We start from the raw sequence: 18,444 nt of genomic DNA, 5'->3' as shown, positions 1-18,444 counted from the left end.
CGCTACATGCTCTTCTTCCCCTCGGGACTTAGCAATCATATCATCGACGTAGACCTCTATTTCTTTATGCATCATGTCATGGAATAACGTCACCATAGCCCTCTGATATGTTGCCCCAGCATTCTTTAACCCAAATGGCATCAATTTGTAGCAGAATGTTCCCCACATTGTTACGAAGGTAGTTTTTTCCATATCCTCAGGGGCCATCTTGATCTGATTATACCCTGAGAATCTGTCCATGAAAGAAAACAATGAATGTTTTGCTGTGTTATCCACCAACGTATCAATGTGTGGTAAGGGAAAATTATCTTTAGGACTTGCTCGATTCAGGTCACGATAATCCACGCACATTCGTACTTTGCAGTCTTTCTTCAAAGACCGGACTATGTTAGCCACCCATTCGGATATTTGGAGGCTTGTAGGAAACCAAAGATCAAATTGCTTCTTGACTTCCTCTTTATCTTCAACAACATCTCGGGCCTCATCCGTCTTAGCTTTTGTTGAATGGGCTTGCATTCTGGCTTTAATGAGAGCTTATGGACCGCTACATCTTCATCCAATCCTGGCATGTCCTGATATGACTATGCGATTACATCTTTGTACTCGAGGAGCAAAGCAATCAAATTATGCCTGGTGCCCCCTGAAATAGAAGTCCCAATCTTCACTTCTTGTTTCCATTCTTCGTTCCCATTTATTGTTTCAACGGATTCTTGATGAGGCAAAATCTGTTTATCCTCTTGTTCCACCATTCTTAGCAAGTCAGGAGACGAGACATAGTCTTCAGCATTTTCTTCGGCTTCGAATTCTCCTAAACAAACAGCCTTCTCAAAATCGATTTCAGGACTCGTAACGGGTTTGTTCATGCTGTTGACATCTGAGCACCTGAAAGTTGAATGAAAAAAGGAGACTATAGAGGGGCATCCAAGTATTGGAACCAACAAACGAAATGTTATGGCATGGCATGAGGCAAATGTAAGGACAGGCTATGAAATGAGAAAATGATTATGAAATTAGTGATAATGCGAAAGATCATGACAAAATGCATCTTCATTGATATTCATTTGAATGATAAAGAGTGAATGCAAGCTCTTACAAAAGAATTCTATTATATCTAAGGACACAATAGAATGTTAATGTTTGAGCATTACTCTAAAGACTTATAAACTACAAGAAGGTCCTCGGCAGTCCAATTGTTCAACATGAAACCAGGGGGACAAAGGCGTATCCTTGAGACGTCTTTACTTGTGTCAACTCCTTTGTCAATGACATTTATATTGATGTTCTGAAAACCCTTTTCGATCATTAACATTATGCCTTGTGCATTGTCCTGCCTCGGGTATATCATTCCCGCAGACGTAAATGTTCTTGACAAAGGAGGGAATTCCATAGGCTCCCATTCTGGTTCTCGGCCTTTTTCAATCTTTCAATTTTCTCATTGAATTCAGCCTCCATTACTCTAGCTTGTCGGCGAGTTTTATACGGATGACGTGGTTCTAGTCTTGTGGTATTACAACTGCAAATTATATATTTTATCTTCAGCGACCGAGTATGGGATATGCAATGTATGAATGAATGCATGAATGAATGCATGAATGTCAAATGAATGTCAGTCATGAATGAATATGCAAAAATTTGGTGTTAATTTCAAGATAGCCCCTGTTTAGGCATTTCCTTAATCAAAGGAGTATTACACAACGTTTCGGTCACTCGTATAATTGACTCATCCATTAGAAACCCGTTTTTGGCAACCAATCTTTAATCAACACCTTCCTAATATGATGCCTATAATGCATGATGAAAAACAATAAAGCAAAGACAAACAAACTTGATTAGTAATTTAATACAGCGAAAAACATAGAGAACTTCAACAAATCGAACTACCCGACCTAGTTTATTAAACAGACCCAATCCTCTTATATAGAAAGTGAAAATGCAAAAGGCAAGAGGCATTCCTCCCGTGCACTTATTTTGGGGACTACTAAATGGACAGAGGTTCGGCATGGCTCTAGTTAGGTGGCTCGTATGGTTCATTATATGCGGTTTTGGTTCTAGATAGGTACTCGAATTGCCCATACTATCATCTGCTAAGATTAGCACGGAGCCTCGGTCATAGCCTATCACAGGCTCACGAGTTCAATTCGAGGGATTACATTTACTTATGCCTATGCGGAGGGACAAGTTAACTCACGAAAGCATAAGTCATATGTAACCCGAAAGTATTCACTAGCTTGCGGAGGGACGAGTTAACTCACGAAGGCGTAGCGTTTACTTTCACTTAAGCGGACGGAGCCGGGTAGAGAGCTCATGTTATGCAACAAAATGCACGTGCACGGTGTGTGGGAGAAACTTGCAAACCTTTACGTTTTATTTAAAAACTAAACCAAAACTAAAATCACAAAAATTTAAAGTGAAAAACAACCGGATAAAACAAGTTAGAATATATACAACACGATGCAAATGCATGATTTTTTTTGAAAACAAAAATTTGAAGATCACGACTAAATGTTAATTTGAACAAGGAACTTTGAAAATTTTGACAACGCGAGTTTAGTTCGACTCGACTCTCAAAAGGGTCCCAATGAGTCGCCAATGTAGCGACGTAAAAAAATTTTGTTTCGCTTGGTCGCTAATTGTGGCGATTTATTAAACATTTGAAAACCAACTTTCGATTTTATTAACAAAGGAGTCGCCACCGATCCTTTTTATAGGTGTGATCGGACACCTAATTATTTTAAAACAAAAAGAAGGCCAAATTTAGGTCTACGTGAAAGTCCGAGATAAAAATTGGGGTTCGAGTCGATTCGCATGTGAGGAAGGTATTAGCACCTCGCGACGCCCAAAATTGGTATCTCACAAACATGTGTTGACTTGATTTTCAAAAATACGAGTTCAATATAATATTTAATCGTGATCCGATTGAAAAATGAGAATTTTAGTTTTCGATTTTTTTAGAAAGGGTGTCCTTTTTTAACACAAGCCGATTTAATTTCACCCAACATAGCGATGAAATCGATGGCTTAATATTAAATCGGTACATTGCCTTATTTTTGAAATTAATTAAAACATGAGAAAAATATTCCTAAAGTGAGAAATTAAAAATAGATAAAGGATGCAAAAAAATGATATCATTAATGAAAAATATTAACATGGAATACTAGAATATTAGAATAACAATAATAATGATATTTACAAAATAAAAACAAATCATGTACTAATAATAAAATAGGAAAAATGATATATTTGGTAATAATAATATAAAATAATAATATGTACATAAAAATACATATATATATATGCATATAATAAAAGTATGTAATAATAATAATAATAATATCTACAATAAAAGAAAATATTAGGAAACGTACATAAAAATATATACATAAAAATTTACAACAATAATATAAAATAATGATATGTACAAATATATATATATACATATGTACATAAAATATACACTAATATAATAATAGTTATAATAATACTAGCAATAGTAATAATTTGTAATAATAATATATACACAATATGGTATTTAAAATATATATATGTATATATAATACTATTTAAGAATATATACATAAGAAATATATAACTAATGGCATTAAAAAATATATACATAATATATATAAAATACCTAAAAAAAAGAAGGGAAAGAAGAGAGAAGAGAGGGGGGAAAGGAAATCCGGCCAAGGGGGGCCGATCACCGGCCGATCGTCGGTCGCCGCTCGTCGCCGGCGCCGGCCACCGCCCACGGTGGCCGGGAAAAAATTTCTTAACAATATATGTATATATAAAGAAAGAAAAAAAAAACAACACAAAAAAGAAAGAAAAAAGATTCGAAAGAAGAGGAAAAAAGAAAAAATGCAACCTTTTTATTGATTTTTTTTTGTGTTCAAAATTTGAAGGGATTTTTGTGTTTTTTCCTTTTTCAATCTTTCTAAAAATCCCCCCTCCTCTTTCTTACATGATTTTTGAATGGCTTTTTATAGCCATCTTTTACATGATTTTCTATTATTTTTTTTTCTATTTTGTAGGTGGTGGTGGTAGACAATGGGAGGAAAAATGGGGCAAGTGGGAAAGTGGTTAGGTGGCTAGGTTTTTTTATTTTTTTTTGGTTAGGTTTTTTTTTTCTTCTTTTTTTTTTTTTAGGGTTAGGTTTTTTTTTTCTTCTTTTTTAGGTTTTTTTTTTTGGGGGGCTTAATGGGCTTTTGAATTGGGTTTAATAATTGGGTTTTGTAATGGGTTTGGGTAGATGTAAATGGGTCATGGGTTAAGGGTTTTAGTGGGTTTAGAGGTTTGGTTGGGTTTTGATATAATCGGGCCCGGGCAATTTGGGCTTCTACAGTGCAAATCAGTGAGCACACCAATGGCCCAAGGAGAGAAGCTCACCAGCTTTGGAAGCCAAGAGAGGGTTGATGAGATGGAGTACAGAAGCTTAGTTGGCTGTTTGCTCTATTTGACAGCAATTAGACCTGATCTCATACAAGCTGTTAGCTTGTTGTTTAGATTCATGCACTGTTGTGACACATCTCATTTCAAGGCAGCAAAAAGGGTACTTAGATACATTAAGGGAACCTTGAAGCTTGGTGTCATGTTCAAGAAGGAAAATGAGCTTAAATTTGTGGGATATTCAGACAGTGACTGGGCAGGTTCTGCAGATGACATGAAAAGCACCTCAGGTTACTTCTTTATACTTGGCTTAAGAGTATTTTGCTGGAGTTCGAAGAAGCAACAAACTGTTGCTTAATCCACAGCTGAAGCAGAATACATTTCAGCCGCAGCAGCAGTAAATCAAGCCATTTGGCTTAGAAAGTTGCTATATGATCTAAATGAAAAGCAACTTAAGCCTACTGAAATCATGGTTGACAATCAATCTGCAGTGGCTATTGCTAAGAATCCAGTTTTTCATGGAAAAACCAAACATTTTAAGATTAAGTTTCATTTTGTTCGAGAGGCTGAACAATCAGGTGAAATCAGTCTTGTTCATTGTAGCTCACAGGACCAATTGACTGATATTTTGACTAAGCCTCTTGGCACATCAAGGTTCGAGAACTTAAGGAGTAAAATTGGTTTATGTTGCATACAGACCAAGGAAGAGTGTTGAGCATTGGCCTGCAATGCAACATGTGACCAGCAGCTACTTCAAGCAGACCAGCAATGTAGCAGAACCGAGAGCAGCAGCAGCTTGGTGCATTTTGTTTCATTTTGTTCAAATGTAATTTGCCTAGTTAGTTTGTAACTTGTAAATTAAAGCTAGTAGGATTTGTTTTGATTTGTACTTGATGTAATGATCAGCTAGCTTTGATTTGAATTTCAATCTTGTATTAGTTAAGTATAGGTGGGAGCAGTTACATTGTTAGGTAACTGTCAAATTCACTTTGTAACTTACATATAATTTGATATTATCAATGAAAGAGTATGATTTTTAGCTCAGTCCTCTTGTTGTTCAAATTCTTTCTCTTTTCAAACTTTTGCTTCGGTTTTCTTACTGTCAATTTTAACCAAACTTAGTTTGTTTTGTGATTTGTTGCTGCCATTGTTTCAACAGTTAAATCCAGCATCAAACCACTTCCGGATATAACTACTCAAAAGTTTTCCTTTTTGCGTACTTAAATTATACCTAGTCTCTTAAGACCATAGGTTTCAAAAGTTTCTTGCTTTTTCAAGTCTGGAAAACCCAGAGTAAAATTCTCGTTGAAGTTGCTCCTATTAAACGTTGTAGTTCACAAATAGCTGTTATTTTCATATTTCTTAACATTGATTTAATTATTACCCTTGAATTTTTTTATCTATAATTTTCCGGTGATGGGGCCAATGAGGCCTTGGCACAGCTGCGAAAGAGTGAGGGTCCAGGTTCGAGTTTCACCTTATGTAAATAATGTGTGGGTCTGTTAGATTTATTTTGGCCTTTCCTGAGTTATTTTGGTTTAGGGTTTTATGTTCAATTTTTACTTTGTAATGGTTCGGATGTAATATCGTTGTTACGATGCTTTCTTATTACACTTTTACTGCTTGATCGGAATCAGCAATCTCATAATAACCATCTTTTGACACAGGTTTGCCGAAAATGTGGTTTGATAGGATACTACAGCCATAAGCTGAAAACTGGGTTTTGTTCTTCATGTAAAATTGGAGAAAATGTTTCTAGCATGAAACTACCATACGCATGCAAGCTTTTAATCCAGGTAGACTTTGGCAAACATTTTTGTTATACAAATGACATGTTTGAAAGTATCACGCCGCACTCTGACCTACCCAAATAAAATATGGGTTTTTTTTTTAAAAAAAGAAAAAAAAAAGTAGGATGCTTACTGAAATGAAAGGGCATTTGTTTATTGAGCGTCTCTGTTCTATAATGCTTGTCGATGCATATGGCACTTGTTAGTACCACTCCTGAACATATGAAGTCGAAGGGCATGCATTTCATCTATGTTACTTGGAGTTTGATTAAGTCAGATACAGGTACGTTCTACTCTTCACCTTCACCATGGTTCATATATACGAATTGCATGTTACAGCTGATCTTCCTCCTAATTTGGAAATCGGTAAGACCGACAGAACAGTGGGAGGAAATATTTTTACCTGAACCATTGCTCCTATTTGCCCCCACTCTTCTGTCGGTCCTACCGATTCGAAATTAGGAGGAAGATCAGCTCTAACACGCAATTCGTAGTTATGAACCATGGTGAAGGTGAAGAGTAGAATGTCAAGTAGAGTAGAATGCAGAGTGGGATGTGAGTGAGAATGGAGTGGAATGTGAGTGGAAAAGATGCATGCATGGCAATATATATAATGCTGCAACACATAGTGGTGTATGTCTTTCTCCCTTACATACCAGTAGCTTTCTTTGGCTGGCTTATTGATTGAGCGGGAGCAGAGGTTAATAACAAAGCTTTCCACTTTCTTTCTATGTTTATGTTTATTTTAAAATTTCATTATCTCCTTCTATTTTCATGTGTTGTTTGGGCAGAGCGCTTTCCACTTTCTTTCTTTGTTTATGTTTATTTTAAAATTTCATTATCTCATCTATTTTCATGTGTTGTTTGGGCAGCTTTCCACTTTCTTTCTTTGTTTATGTTTATTTTAAAATTTCATTATCTCATTCTATTTTCATGTGTTGTTTGGGCAGAGAGTTTGATGGAGAAGTTTGTTTGTGCAGAGAGTTAGATGGATAAGTTCATAACAGCTTCTTCTTTCACTTAACTCTTGTCAAAAACCTAAGCTGAGGATTTAAAAGCTTAATTTTAGCTATTACAAAAGGCAATGGCTATTTGGCAGATCTCTAAACCAGAGGAGCAATGGTTCTGCATATAAATCATATTATAGAAATGATGGTGATGAACATTTATATGCAGAACCATTGCTCCTATTTGCCCCCACTCTTCTGTCGGTCCTACTGATTCGAAATTAGGAGGAAGATTAGCTCTAACAATCAATTCGTATTCATGAACCCTGGTGAAGGTGAAGAGTAGAATGCCAAGTAGAGTAGAATGCAGAGTGGGATGTGAGTGAGAATGGAGTGGAAAAGGTGAAGATGCATATACAGCAAATCTGGAGGTGCCTACAGGAACAAACGATGATAGAGGGGAGGAAATAGTAGAAAATTTGGGGAGGGAAAGGTTTTAGTTTAAAAGGAAGCCCATGCAGTAAGTATATGCCGCTGAAGATGAAGAAACAGAAGCCTAGCTCGTATCGAAGCTCCTCTTATGTTTCATGTATGTTTTTTTTGGTGGTGAGCTCCCTCGTATGTTTGATGTATGTTTGTTTCATGTATGTTTTTGTTGATGGTCGGCTCCGTCTTATGTCTTCTCCCTTACATACCAGTAGCTCTCTTTGGCCGGCCTATTGATGGAGCGGGAGTAGGGTTCAGAACAAAGCTTTCAACTTTCCTTAAATTTTCATGTCTATTTCAAAATTTCACCATCTCCTGTCTATTTTCATCTGTAGAATGGTCAATTTGATAAGCTGAGACTAAAGGAAGAGAGAAGATAATGGGAGGGCTTTTGTCTGGTTCTCTGTGCAAGAAGAAAGAAGAGAGAAGATGAATAGTTTAAAAGGAAATGAAAGCATAAAAAGATTAATTCTTTGAAGTGGAAATGGAAGTAAGAATTAATTGCTACAAGTAGTGAAAATGCTTAAACGGGAATGGATGTTTTTCCAGTAGAATTAATAATGTTTTAACTTTTTTATTTTATTATATTTGAATTAGTATGTAAATTAAATTTAAAATTGTATTAATTATAAAATTTTATGTTATGAAAATAAAATTTTAATTATAATAGTAAAAATATTAATATTTTATATGTATATTAAATTTTAAAATATATAAAATGAATAAAATATATTTTCGTACTGTGTCCAATCATATTTGTGTCTGTATCTGCATCCATATTACATGTCCGTGCTAGTTAATAATTATTCAAACAATTAAAGGATTTCTTAGCAAATAACTAATTAAAATGGGTCTAGCTACTCGTAATTTAGCATCACTGCTTGTTGGGAATATGTTTTGAAGCTCACCGAAAGATTAATAAGGAAACAATGACTTTTATTCATGCACTGCAATTTTATTAGGTAAAACTTTATATTGCTTTATTCTATGGGTAAACTATTATCTTTATGTTTACTTTTTAATGATAATTAACAAAAATATTTGGTTTTAAAATTTTAATATAATCAATGAAACACAATTCACACATGAATGATAAAATTTGACGTGATTAAATAAAAAGTGAATTTTGTTATATTTTTAATAATGAATATAAGTAAAATTGACATTTTAATGCCATTAAAAATGTGTCGATAAATATTAGATTAGATATTCGATATTAATAATCCATATATATTAATTGAATTAGACATTAAATGACTATCATACATAATCTTAATCAAATAATAATAATAATAACCGAGTGTTTAAGACAATTTTGTTGTATTTGTTTGTTCTATAATCCAACTATGGTAGGTAAACATGATGTAGGTTCATCGTACTCCCATCCAGTGGTTTTAATTTGCTCTAATGGAATTGAAAACGAATCGATCCTTTTAACTTATTCTTCTTCTTCTTCCTCTTCATCATCGGAAATCGACTTTATTTCCAAAAAAAGTTTTGGGTCGATTTTAGAGTTCCAATCAATATCATCGATATACATATCTGCTGCATTACTTGGCAACTTATTTGTGTAAGGAAAACGATGATAATATTCCCAGAATCTCTGTTTAGCTTCTTGAAAAGCTTTTAAACCAGCTGAATCATCCCATTCGAATACTTTATCGGTTTTGAACAAATTATTCTTTGATTCAACAAATCTTTTCCATGGCATTGCACCCACTTTTATGCAGAATTTTTTCTCCCATGCAGGTAATGGTTCCCATGAATTACCATTATCATTCGATTTGGGACGAGTAAATTTCAGATTGTAGTACCTTTCTCGGCGATTATGATATCTTCTTTGATAGTATGACATGATTTCTTGTAATCCAAACAAATAAATGAATTGGAATCGCTAATGATATGAATTTACAGCAAGGGGACTTGTTGGGTTTATATAAATTATTAGAGTGGTGACTCAATCCTTTTTGGAAAAGGAATTCTAATTTCAGTCTGATTATAATTTCTATTTTCTAAAAATTTGTATAATGAAATTATTAGAAAAAAATAATTATATATGTATTGATATTCTTATTAAATGGGCTTTATGAGTTAAATAACAATCAAACCAAGACTGAAAGACTTAACTGCATCACGTCTTGGGAACCATTTGAGTAAATTTCGGTTTGGAATAAGTTGTTTTGAATTTTTATTTTTCTTTATTTTCACAATATAATTAGTGTTTAAAAAAGGATAATTTCATGTTCAAGCCTCAATGTTGCTTTTTTATTCTAAATTTGATTTTTATTGAATTTATAATTTTAATGATAAATTTTGTAAATTTTAGTTTAATTTGATAAATTAATACAAAATAGTATTTAAATAATAATTTGGTAAAAATAAAGTTTAATAATTACAAATTTAAGTATAAATAATAATTAAGTAAAAAACTTGAATAATTATAATATTTAATATAAATTGAGCGTTTAACTTATTTTGTTTTCTTAAATTGTAGTTATTCAGATTATCTCGAATTTAAAAATACATTATTGAAAGTAGACCCTGCTGGTATGGGTCAAGCCTATTGTAAACATGTATATTTTACATAAAAATCCAATCTCTGACTTTACCCTGAATTTATTTTTATTTAATAGGTTTATATAAGACAAATAAACACGTGAAAAGCATCATCAGAATGGGGGAAGAATACTGAGCTATTCAATCCGGATTTTAGTCACGATGACGAATATAAGGGCAGCTGTTTTACAGCAAGGATAGCATAAAGAAGAAGATGAAGTAACAATTATTGGAACTGCTAGATTTTTCTTCAACTGGGAAAGTGGAAAGGCTGTTTCTGAGTCAAAATAGGCTATTTATTTATCCAGAAATGCTTTGTAAAATGCGAATATATAAAATCAGTATTGATATGACATTATAATACAATACATATGATAAATTTGCTATGCTTGAAATGAACCATTACAGGGGAAGGGTTTGGGAAAGGAAGTAGTAACCTTAGAGTTTACATAAACGGACACTTCACACTAACTGCAGCATTTGGAAAGTAACCATTATTTTTAACAACTCTATGCCTCAAATACTTAGGCAAATGCCCATCTCAAGTTGAAGATAGAAATTTCAGTTTTGATGTGTGTGTGAGCATATAACTTGCACACAGTGATATCAGATTATTTAATCATTTTTAAGGTAAGCATTATTTATGGAAAATAATGAAAGCTTGTTTCAGACTAATGAAAACTTCATGCAAGAAACTGTATTTGAAAAAAAAACAATATCACTGCTTGCATGGTTATATGCAATATGTCCCATTGCACACTACAAAAACAGAAGTCACAACTTGTGCCTTAAGACTTGGTCACGTTTAAAAAGGTGAAATATCTATAAATTGTAACAAAAGAATTTTAAACCTTTAGAACATCAGGGGAAACAAAACTAGAGCATTGTGATACTCAACTAATCCATCACTTAAAAAGTCATTAAAAGTACAGACTCCATCCTCGATAAGCCTAAATTTTAGAATTAGTTTTCAAACAAGATTATTCTCTTTGGATAAAATAGGAAGCAACTCCTCGATAAAATAGAAAACAAATACAACCAAATATGAAGACAGGAGCACAACAATTCAAAAGGGATCAGTTAGACCATGCACACTGTGGCATTTAGCATTAAAATATGTGTGTTCATGCGTGCATAGAGGTGTGCATGGGCCGGGCGGCACGGCCCGGCCCGAAGGTCCGCCCGAAAAATGGGAGGGTTTGGGTCAAAATATAGGTCCGAAAAATGGGCTTGGACAAAAAAAAGGCCCGTTTAGAAAATGAGCCGGGCCTCGGGTAAGATTTTTTGGCCCAGGCCCGGCCCGATTTTAATATTAAATTATTTTTAAAAATTTTTATTTTTATTTTTAATTAACTTTAGTATTTTACTTTACTCTTTTTGTTGTTTTTAATGTTATTTTAAAATTTTAAAACTTTTGTTATTAATATAATTTAGTTCTTAATTTAATTTTAATTTGTTTCAATTTTTAATTTTAATATAATTACTTTTTATTTTATTTTTAATTTATGTATTATTTTAAGAATTATTTTAGTCTTATTTTTATTTTTATTTGTTTTTGTTTTAATATTTGTTTTTATATTTTAAATGTATTTGATTTATTATATTTTAAAGTTTTTTATTTAATAAAAAAAGCAAATTTTTTTAATATGACCGGGCCGGGCCGGACTCGGGCCTACCATTTTCCCGGGCCGGGCTTGGGCAAATTTCTAGGCCCATATTTCAGGCCGGGCCAGGCCCAGGCCTTGAAAACGGGCCAAAATTTTTTATGGGCCCGGTCCATGCACGTGCATATGTATATCAAGTAACTATGTGATATAGCCGACCTTTGAAAAAGAAATCATCCACAATTTTTTTCCTTCTCCATCTTAGAGCTAGTTTTAATACTATTTATGTAAATTTTTTCAAATAAATAAACATATTTATAGTTTTTTTAAATTTTTTAATATACTTAAAAAGATAAATTTTACTTTCAATTTTAATGCTTAGGATGTTGTTTTGGGTTTAGAGTTATTAATATTTACTTATAATTAGCTATTTATTTTAACTTTTTTATTCATTCACAACATTAAAAATAAATAAAATGTTAAAATTTGTCATAAGTCTTTGTACTCTTCACAAGTTTAGTATTTAGTCATTGTACTTTTATTTTCAGAAATTTAGTCTTACACATTTCAGATTTCAAAATTTAAATTAACTGTTAACACTATTAAAATTATTTTGTTAAATTCAAAGTCATTACAACATTATTATTTTTAGTTACATTACTACCAAGTGAGCATCTTTTTTATTTCAAAATGTCACACTAATAAATTTAACAAAAAAAAATAGTCATTGTTACAATTGGACCTAAATTTTGAAATCTGAAAAATAGGACTGAATTCTTGAAAATAAAAATATAGGGACTAAATTCCAAATTTGGAAACAGTACAAGGACTGATGGCATATTTTAACCTAAACAAAAACTTAGTTCTTGCAAAACAATGAATTACAGAATTACCATATTTTCACTTAGCTCTCTCCGATTAAGTGTACATTAAATATGCTAAGATACAACATATCTATATATGTAAATGAAAATTTGAACAAGCAAATTGTAAAATCCTCCATTTGAGGTAAACTAATTACTGCTGCTCCTATGCCTAGTCCTTGTACAAGCACAACTGAAAGGATGAAAGGAGTGAGTAGGTGATGATTTATGTGGTAGTGATGGCATATCATCCAAATCGATGTCCGAAAACGAAGAGTATTCAGCAAAAACCTTGTTATCTGTTTTGCAATAATTACAAGCCCATTTGATAACATAACCTGCCACCTTACATGGCAACTTGGCACAACACCACACAACTGAAAGAGGGCAAAATATGCAGAAAAAACAAGCACTGCAACAAAACTCTACTAAACTCTCACTGCACTTGGACTTGGATGAAACCTGAGGAGAAGAAGAAGAAGACGAAGAAAAACTTGCCTTTTTCATTGCGATTATGTTGTTTTTTCCAATCAAGGTACTTTTCTTTGTTCCCAAGGAAAAAAAAAACTTGTTTTCCATTTTCCTGCTGCTGATTATAAGCATCTAATGCCAAAGTTGAAGCTTCAACTTCAAGATATTTATCCATGGCTGAAAAAAAAAAACCAAATGGTGAAGCAATGAATCTTACCTTTGCATGGAACAACAACCAATTCTGAGAAAAGATGGAAACTAGACATGTGACAACAATTTTCTCTTTTTGGCTGTGGGAATTGATGGAATATCTTGGTTTGGAGATATTGCAGAGTCTTTTTTTTACTCATTTGGTTCGGGTAATCGTCTTTAAAATGTGACATAGTATAATGCAATGCTAGAGGATGTGGATGGCAGAAGATTGGAGCATATATTAATCTAGGATGTTATTATATAGTTGAGATTCCATGTGCTGTTTTGTTATCTTTTGTACTCAATGTTGGTGGAAAGGTAAAAACTCATCTTGTTTTGTTTTGTTGTTTGCAAATGCTATGGCTGGGAAGTATATGTGCACTTGCTGTCCATTGGAGAGAATTCTAGGAAGGTTTTTGGGTATGCATGCAAGTGGTCCGTCTTGAAAGGTGTTACTTTATAAATAGTAATTTAGTCATTTTCAAAATAATCTGGTAGGCTACTCTTATATTATTTCAAAGTATTCAATTTTCTTATTTATTTTAAATAGACAAATCACTTTGACCTTATAATGTAACAACATAATTAAGGAATTTAACCAAAGGAGTTTCTTTACGTAAAGGCTCTATTCTAAAATTAGACCTCAAATTATACTTTTTACACTTAAGTATTTAAAATTATATTTTGTTAAATTAAAATTTGTTTCATATGATATCCGATGAGAACATGCCTCATGTCATGTTTAATATAAGTTGGTAAATGATCCATTTTGAAAGTTACTTGATGATGTCAACAAAAACCACAATTATCGTAAATACATTATTAATTTATTTTCTTGAAGTATGGCTGGACCATACGAATCCTGAAATTACTTCAACACCCTCAATCCCTCAAAGCCGAGAAGTCCAACAAAAATATCCTTAAAATAAGAAAAATGAACACACTTGGCTATTAAATGGGAACCCCAATCCCAAGATCCCATCATCTTCTTCGTCAAGCCTCGAAAGAAGATGGAGAGAGAAGACAAGAAGTCTCTAACTTCAGCTTTGATTCAGATAACGCCAGAAAACGATGATTTCACTCTACAACAAGCAGTGAGAAGCAATGGAATTAATGAAGTTAGAAGAAAGAAAATATGGGATGAAGTGAAGAAACAAGTATGGCTGGCAGGTCCTCTCATAGGGGTGAGCCTATTCCAGTACTGTATACAGATGATATCAGTGATGTTGGTTGGACGTGCTGGAGAGCTAGCTCTCGCTGGTGCTTCAATGGGTACTTCCTTTGCTTCTGTTACAGGTTTCAGTTTGCTGGTAAGTCGGTCACTCATTATACATACTTTGTTTTAAAAGTTTTAGAGGACCTTTTTATTGGGTTCTGCAACATGGGGTTCGTCTTCTTCTTTAGTATTGATAGTGTTTTGTTTGAGATGATTGATAGAAATTTTGTGTGGTGTGCATGGTCGAAACGTCTACATCAATGTCTGTGTCTTTATGTGTGTACACGTCATTTTTGGCTGCCATCTTAGTGCATGCTCTTGACTTTCTGTTCTAAAAATCTTTCCTTTTTTTCTTTTTTGGTTTTTGGTTTTTGTCGATATTACATTGATACGGCTGCATGATATAAAAATATATAACCAAGACGGGTGACGTTCTTTTAAAAAAAAAACGTGAAACGGTACCGTAATACAAAATATTGCTAAGTAAACAAATTCTTGCTCTCCATTGTATTGTGTAAATATACGTTATGCTTGCAATAGGGGTATTGATGAGAAAAAAAAGGAAATTATTTGAATTTAAAAAATCCAAAACAATCCAAACCTGCAAATGTTATTTAAAATATCAAAATCTGCAATAACTCAGATGTTGTCAAAGCATGAATGAGCCTAGGCATGACTGTGACTTAAGAAAAATGCCTCCAACCCTTTCAAGCAAGACCCATTTGATCAGACACACATTTGGTGCGTCTAGGCACGGTTTTTGTAAGGCGATAGGCATTAGAAAAATCCGTCTGATTGAATTTTCTTTTAATTTTTTTTCGTTGTTTTCATTTGCTATACTTTTACTAGGAAGAAAGGAATCATATCAAACTCTATACTTCTCAACATTTGAACAATATTTAACAACAAACATCGACCACAAGGAAATCATACATATTAACCAATAAAATTATTTCATTTTTTATAGATAACTAGACCACACCTTAGAGTTTACCTTATATATTATATATACACATAGACTTGCAAAAACTCATACATATACCTATTGGTGCTTTACTTCTTTTGCATAGTTGGGAATGGCAACGGCCCTGGATACCCTTTGCGGACAATCATATGGGGCAAAACAGTATTCAATGCTGGGCATTCACATGCAAAGAGCAATGCTCATTCTTGTAATCGTCAGCATACCCCTTGCCATTATATGGATAAACACTACACCCATTCTACTTTTTTTCGGCCAAGATCATGAAATATCCGTAGCAGCTGGAGAGTATGCTTGTTTTATGGTTCCCAGTCTATTTGCATATGGTCTCCTTCAATGTCTAGTCAAATTCTTACAAACTCAAAATATCGTATTCCCAATGATGATATGCTCTGGAATCACAACTTTTCTTCACATTCTCATCTGTTGGGTCATGGTTTTCAAATCTGGGCTTGGGTTTAGAGGAGCAGCCTTGGCCAATTCAATCTCCAACTGGTTCAATGTCTTCTTGTTGGTGTTGTACGTTAAGTTGTCTCCTTCATGTGCTAAGACATGGGCAGGATTTTCAAAGGAGGCCTTTCACAATATTTTCACTTTCCTTCGGCTTGCTATTCCATCGGCTATTATGGTCTGGTAATATCTCTTTCCTTTTCTTTACTTTTGAGATTCGAATTCTTTATGAAGTAAGCCTTGGTTTAAAAGAAAAAGATCACTTTTTGATTGTGAGCACAGCTTAGAGATGTGGTCCTTTGAAATGATGGTTCTACTATCAGGTCTTCTTCCTAATCCAAAGTTACAAACTTCAGCACTCTCTATTTGGTTAGTTTTTTAGCATAAAATAGCTATTTTTCACTAACAATTTGTAAATGATTAGTGTGTTTCTCATCAATGCAATGGTTAAAACTTATTGAACATTTACATTTCTAGCCTTAACACTGCTGCCACGGTTTGGATGATACCCTTTGGACTCAGTGGCGCAGTAAGGTGAGCCGAGGCATACTGATAACTCAACATTCAGGCACTGAGTTTATCTTTCAATGCTAACTAATGTTCCCTTAAATGACTTTGGACAGCACTCGAGTCTCGAATGAACTAGGAGCAGGGAATCCGGAAGCAGCACGTTTAGCTGTAAATGTTGTCATAGCAATGGCCATCTTCGAGGCCCTTTTGGTGGGATCCATCTTGATGTTGATTCGAAACATTTTGGGCTATGCTTATAGCAATGAAGTCGAAGTGGTTAAATACGTAGCAGCGTTGTTACCATTAGTAGCAATTTCAAACCTTTTAGATTCTCTTCAGTGTATTCTCTCAGGTTTTCTCCACTTCTAACTGTCACTTGGATATATATTTCTGAAGTTTCAGAGATAGGAATACCAAAGCTAATGATGATTAATTCAGTTGGAGGTGACATAGATTTATATGATATTTCAGGCAATGCTAGAGGCTGTGGGTGGCAGAAGATTGGAGCATATATTAATTTGGGATCTTACTATATAGTTGGGATTCCATGTGCTGTTTTGTTAGCTTTTGTACTCAATGTTGGTGGAAAGGTAAAAGTTCATATCATCTTTTGTTTTGTTGCTTGTAAATGCTATTTTGATTTGGGAAATATACTTTTTGGTGATTAGGGGCTATGGCTTGGGATCATCTGTGCACTTGCAGTTCAAGTTACAAGTCTTAGTATTGTTACCATTCGAACAAACTGGGAGCAAGAGGTAAGATATTCAATCTCTCTCAATAGTTTATACTATCTCTTATGGTTTTCTTATATTTTCATTGTTTTCTTAGGCGAGAAAAGCTACGGAGAGAGTATATGATTATGCAATTTCAGCTGAAATTGTGACATGAAGTTGTTAGGCGACCTTGAGATTTCTAGTTTGAGAAATTAGCACTTCCACGGAAGTTGAGAGACAGGATTGAATTGAATAAAAGTGTTTATTATGATAGTAACAGCTCCAGCAAGACGAATCGTTGTTTCATTTAAAGAAAAAACACATTCTACATTTTCTAATGATGAAAAACACCCATATATATATATATACACACGAGGAGGGAGTGATTAACAAATAAGATAAAGCTCTTAAATTATTCAAAATAAACCAAATAATTAAAAATAGGAGAAAATTAAGGGATAACAAAATTTAAATAAAAAAAAAAATAAGTAAGAATTAGTGTTAACATAGATATGATTTTCAGCTCTAAAACTTTCTTCCTTCGATTAGTAATTCTATGTAATTGAATGATCTCCATATATCTCGTTTATTTTAAATGAGACTAAATGGTATAATATGTAAATTAATCCTTCAAGTAAATTATTATTACTATTTTTAGGGGAGTATTTTATGGAATAATTGGATGTTGTCTTGGTTTACTTCGTCATTATCAACCTCAAATCACTTTCTTTCATTTGTTTTGACTTTGTTGGAGTTGTGTTCTTTGATTAGGGATAGAAATTGAATTATCTAAAATATGGGAGGGCACGAATCTTGACTTATATTACAAATGAAATATGTCAATATTGTTGTTACTTAGTTTTTTGTTGTTATTACATAAAATATTGACTTTAGATCCCATTATTTTTATATATTTTGATGTTGCCGTTTCGTGGCTAAAGATTCAACATTAAAGTGAGGATATTTAAATTTTATGAAATCTGATGTAGTACCAGTTTTTATGAAATTAATACGAAAGATAATGAAATTTAAAGGGTAAATTATATCTATAATTATTAAATTATTTGTAAGTTTATGTTTTACTCACTCGATTTTAAAATTATAAAATCGTCATTAAATTATTCAAAAGTTTTTAATTAAGTAACTCAACTATTCGAAAATTTTTATTTTAATCATTGTGCTATTAATTTTTTTAAAGTCTAGCTAGTGAACTCTAAGTAACGATTTAGTAATTATTACGGTGGATTAATACTTATTGACAAATATAAGAACATACCT

General features: G+C 33.2%; 2 protein-coding genes and 1 long non-coding RNA gene across 3 annotated transcripts; 2 read left to right on the top strand and 1 right to left on the bottom strand.

Moving 5' to 3' along the window:
• The first annotated feature begins 7,092 nt into the window (after window positions 1-7,092).
• LOC108456120 (uncharacterized) lies at window positions 7,093-8,226 on the top strand. Its single transcript, XR_008274631.1, has 2 exons — window positions 7,093-7,712; window positions 7,825-8,226. It is a non-coding gene; the product is annotated as an uncharacterized LOC108456120 (long non-coding RNA).
• Window positions 8,227-9,047: 821 nt separating this feature from the next.
• On the bottom strand, window positions 9,048-9,464 carry LOC108455360 (uncharacterized). The gene has a single exon (XM_017753931.1). The coding sequence runs from the start codon at window positions 9,462-9,464 to the stop codon at window positions 9,048-9,050; it is 417 nt and encodes a 138-aa protein (XP_017609420.1).
• Window positions 9,465-14,153: 4,689 nt separating this feature from the next.
• Window positions 14,154-17,514, top strand: LOC108456609 (protein DETOXIFICATION 16-like). Its single transcript, XM_017755165.2, has 8 exons — window positions 14,154-14,605; window positions 15,582-16,126; window positions 16,226-16,312; window positions 16,421-16,477; window positions 16,567-16,805; window positions 16,925-17,043; window positions 17,122-17,208; window positions 17,282-17,514. The coding sequence occupies exons 1-8, from the start codon at window positions 14,306-14,308 to the stop codon at window positions 17,339-17,341; spliced, it is 1,494 nt and encodes a 497-aa protein (XP_017610654.1). The 5' UTR covers window positions 14,154-14,305; the 3' UTR covers window positions 17,342-17,514.
• Window positions 17,515-18,444: the final 930 nt, after the last annotated feature.

The sequence above is a fragment of the Gossypium arboreum genome, chromosome 11, assembly GCF_025698485.1.
Source record: "Gossypium arboreum isolate Shixiya-1 chromosome 11, ASM2569848v2, whole genome shotgun sequence".
Lineage (NCBI taxonomy): Eukaryota > Viridiplantae > Streptophyta > Magnoliopsida > Malvales > Malvaceae > Gossypium > Gossypium arboreum.
This window is presented reverse-complemented; position numbering and strand designations above follow the sequence as displayed.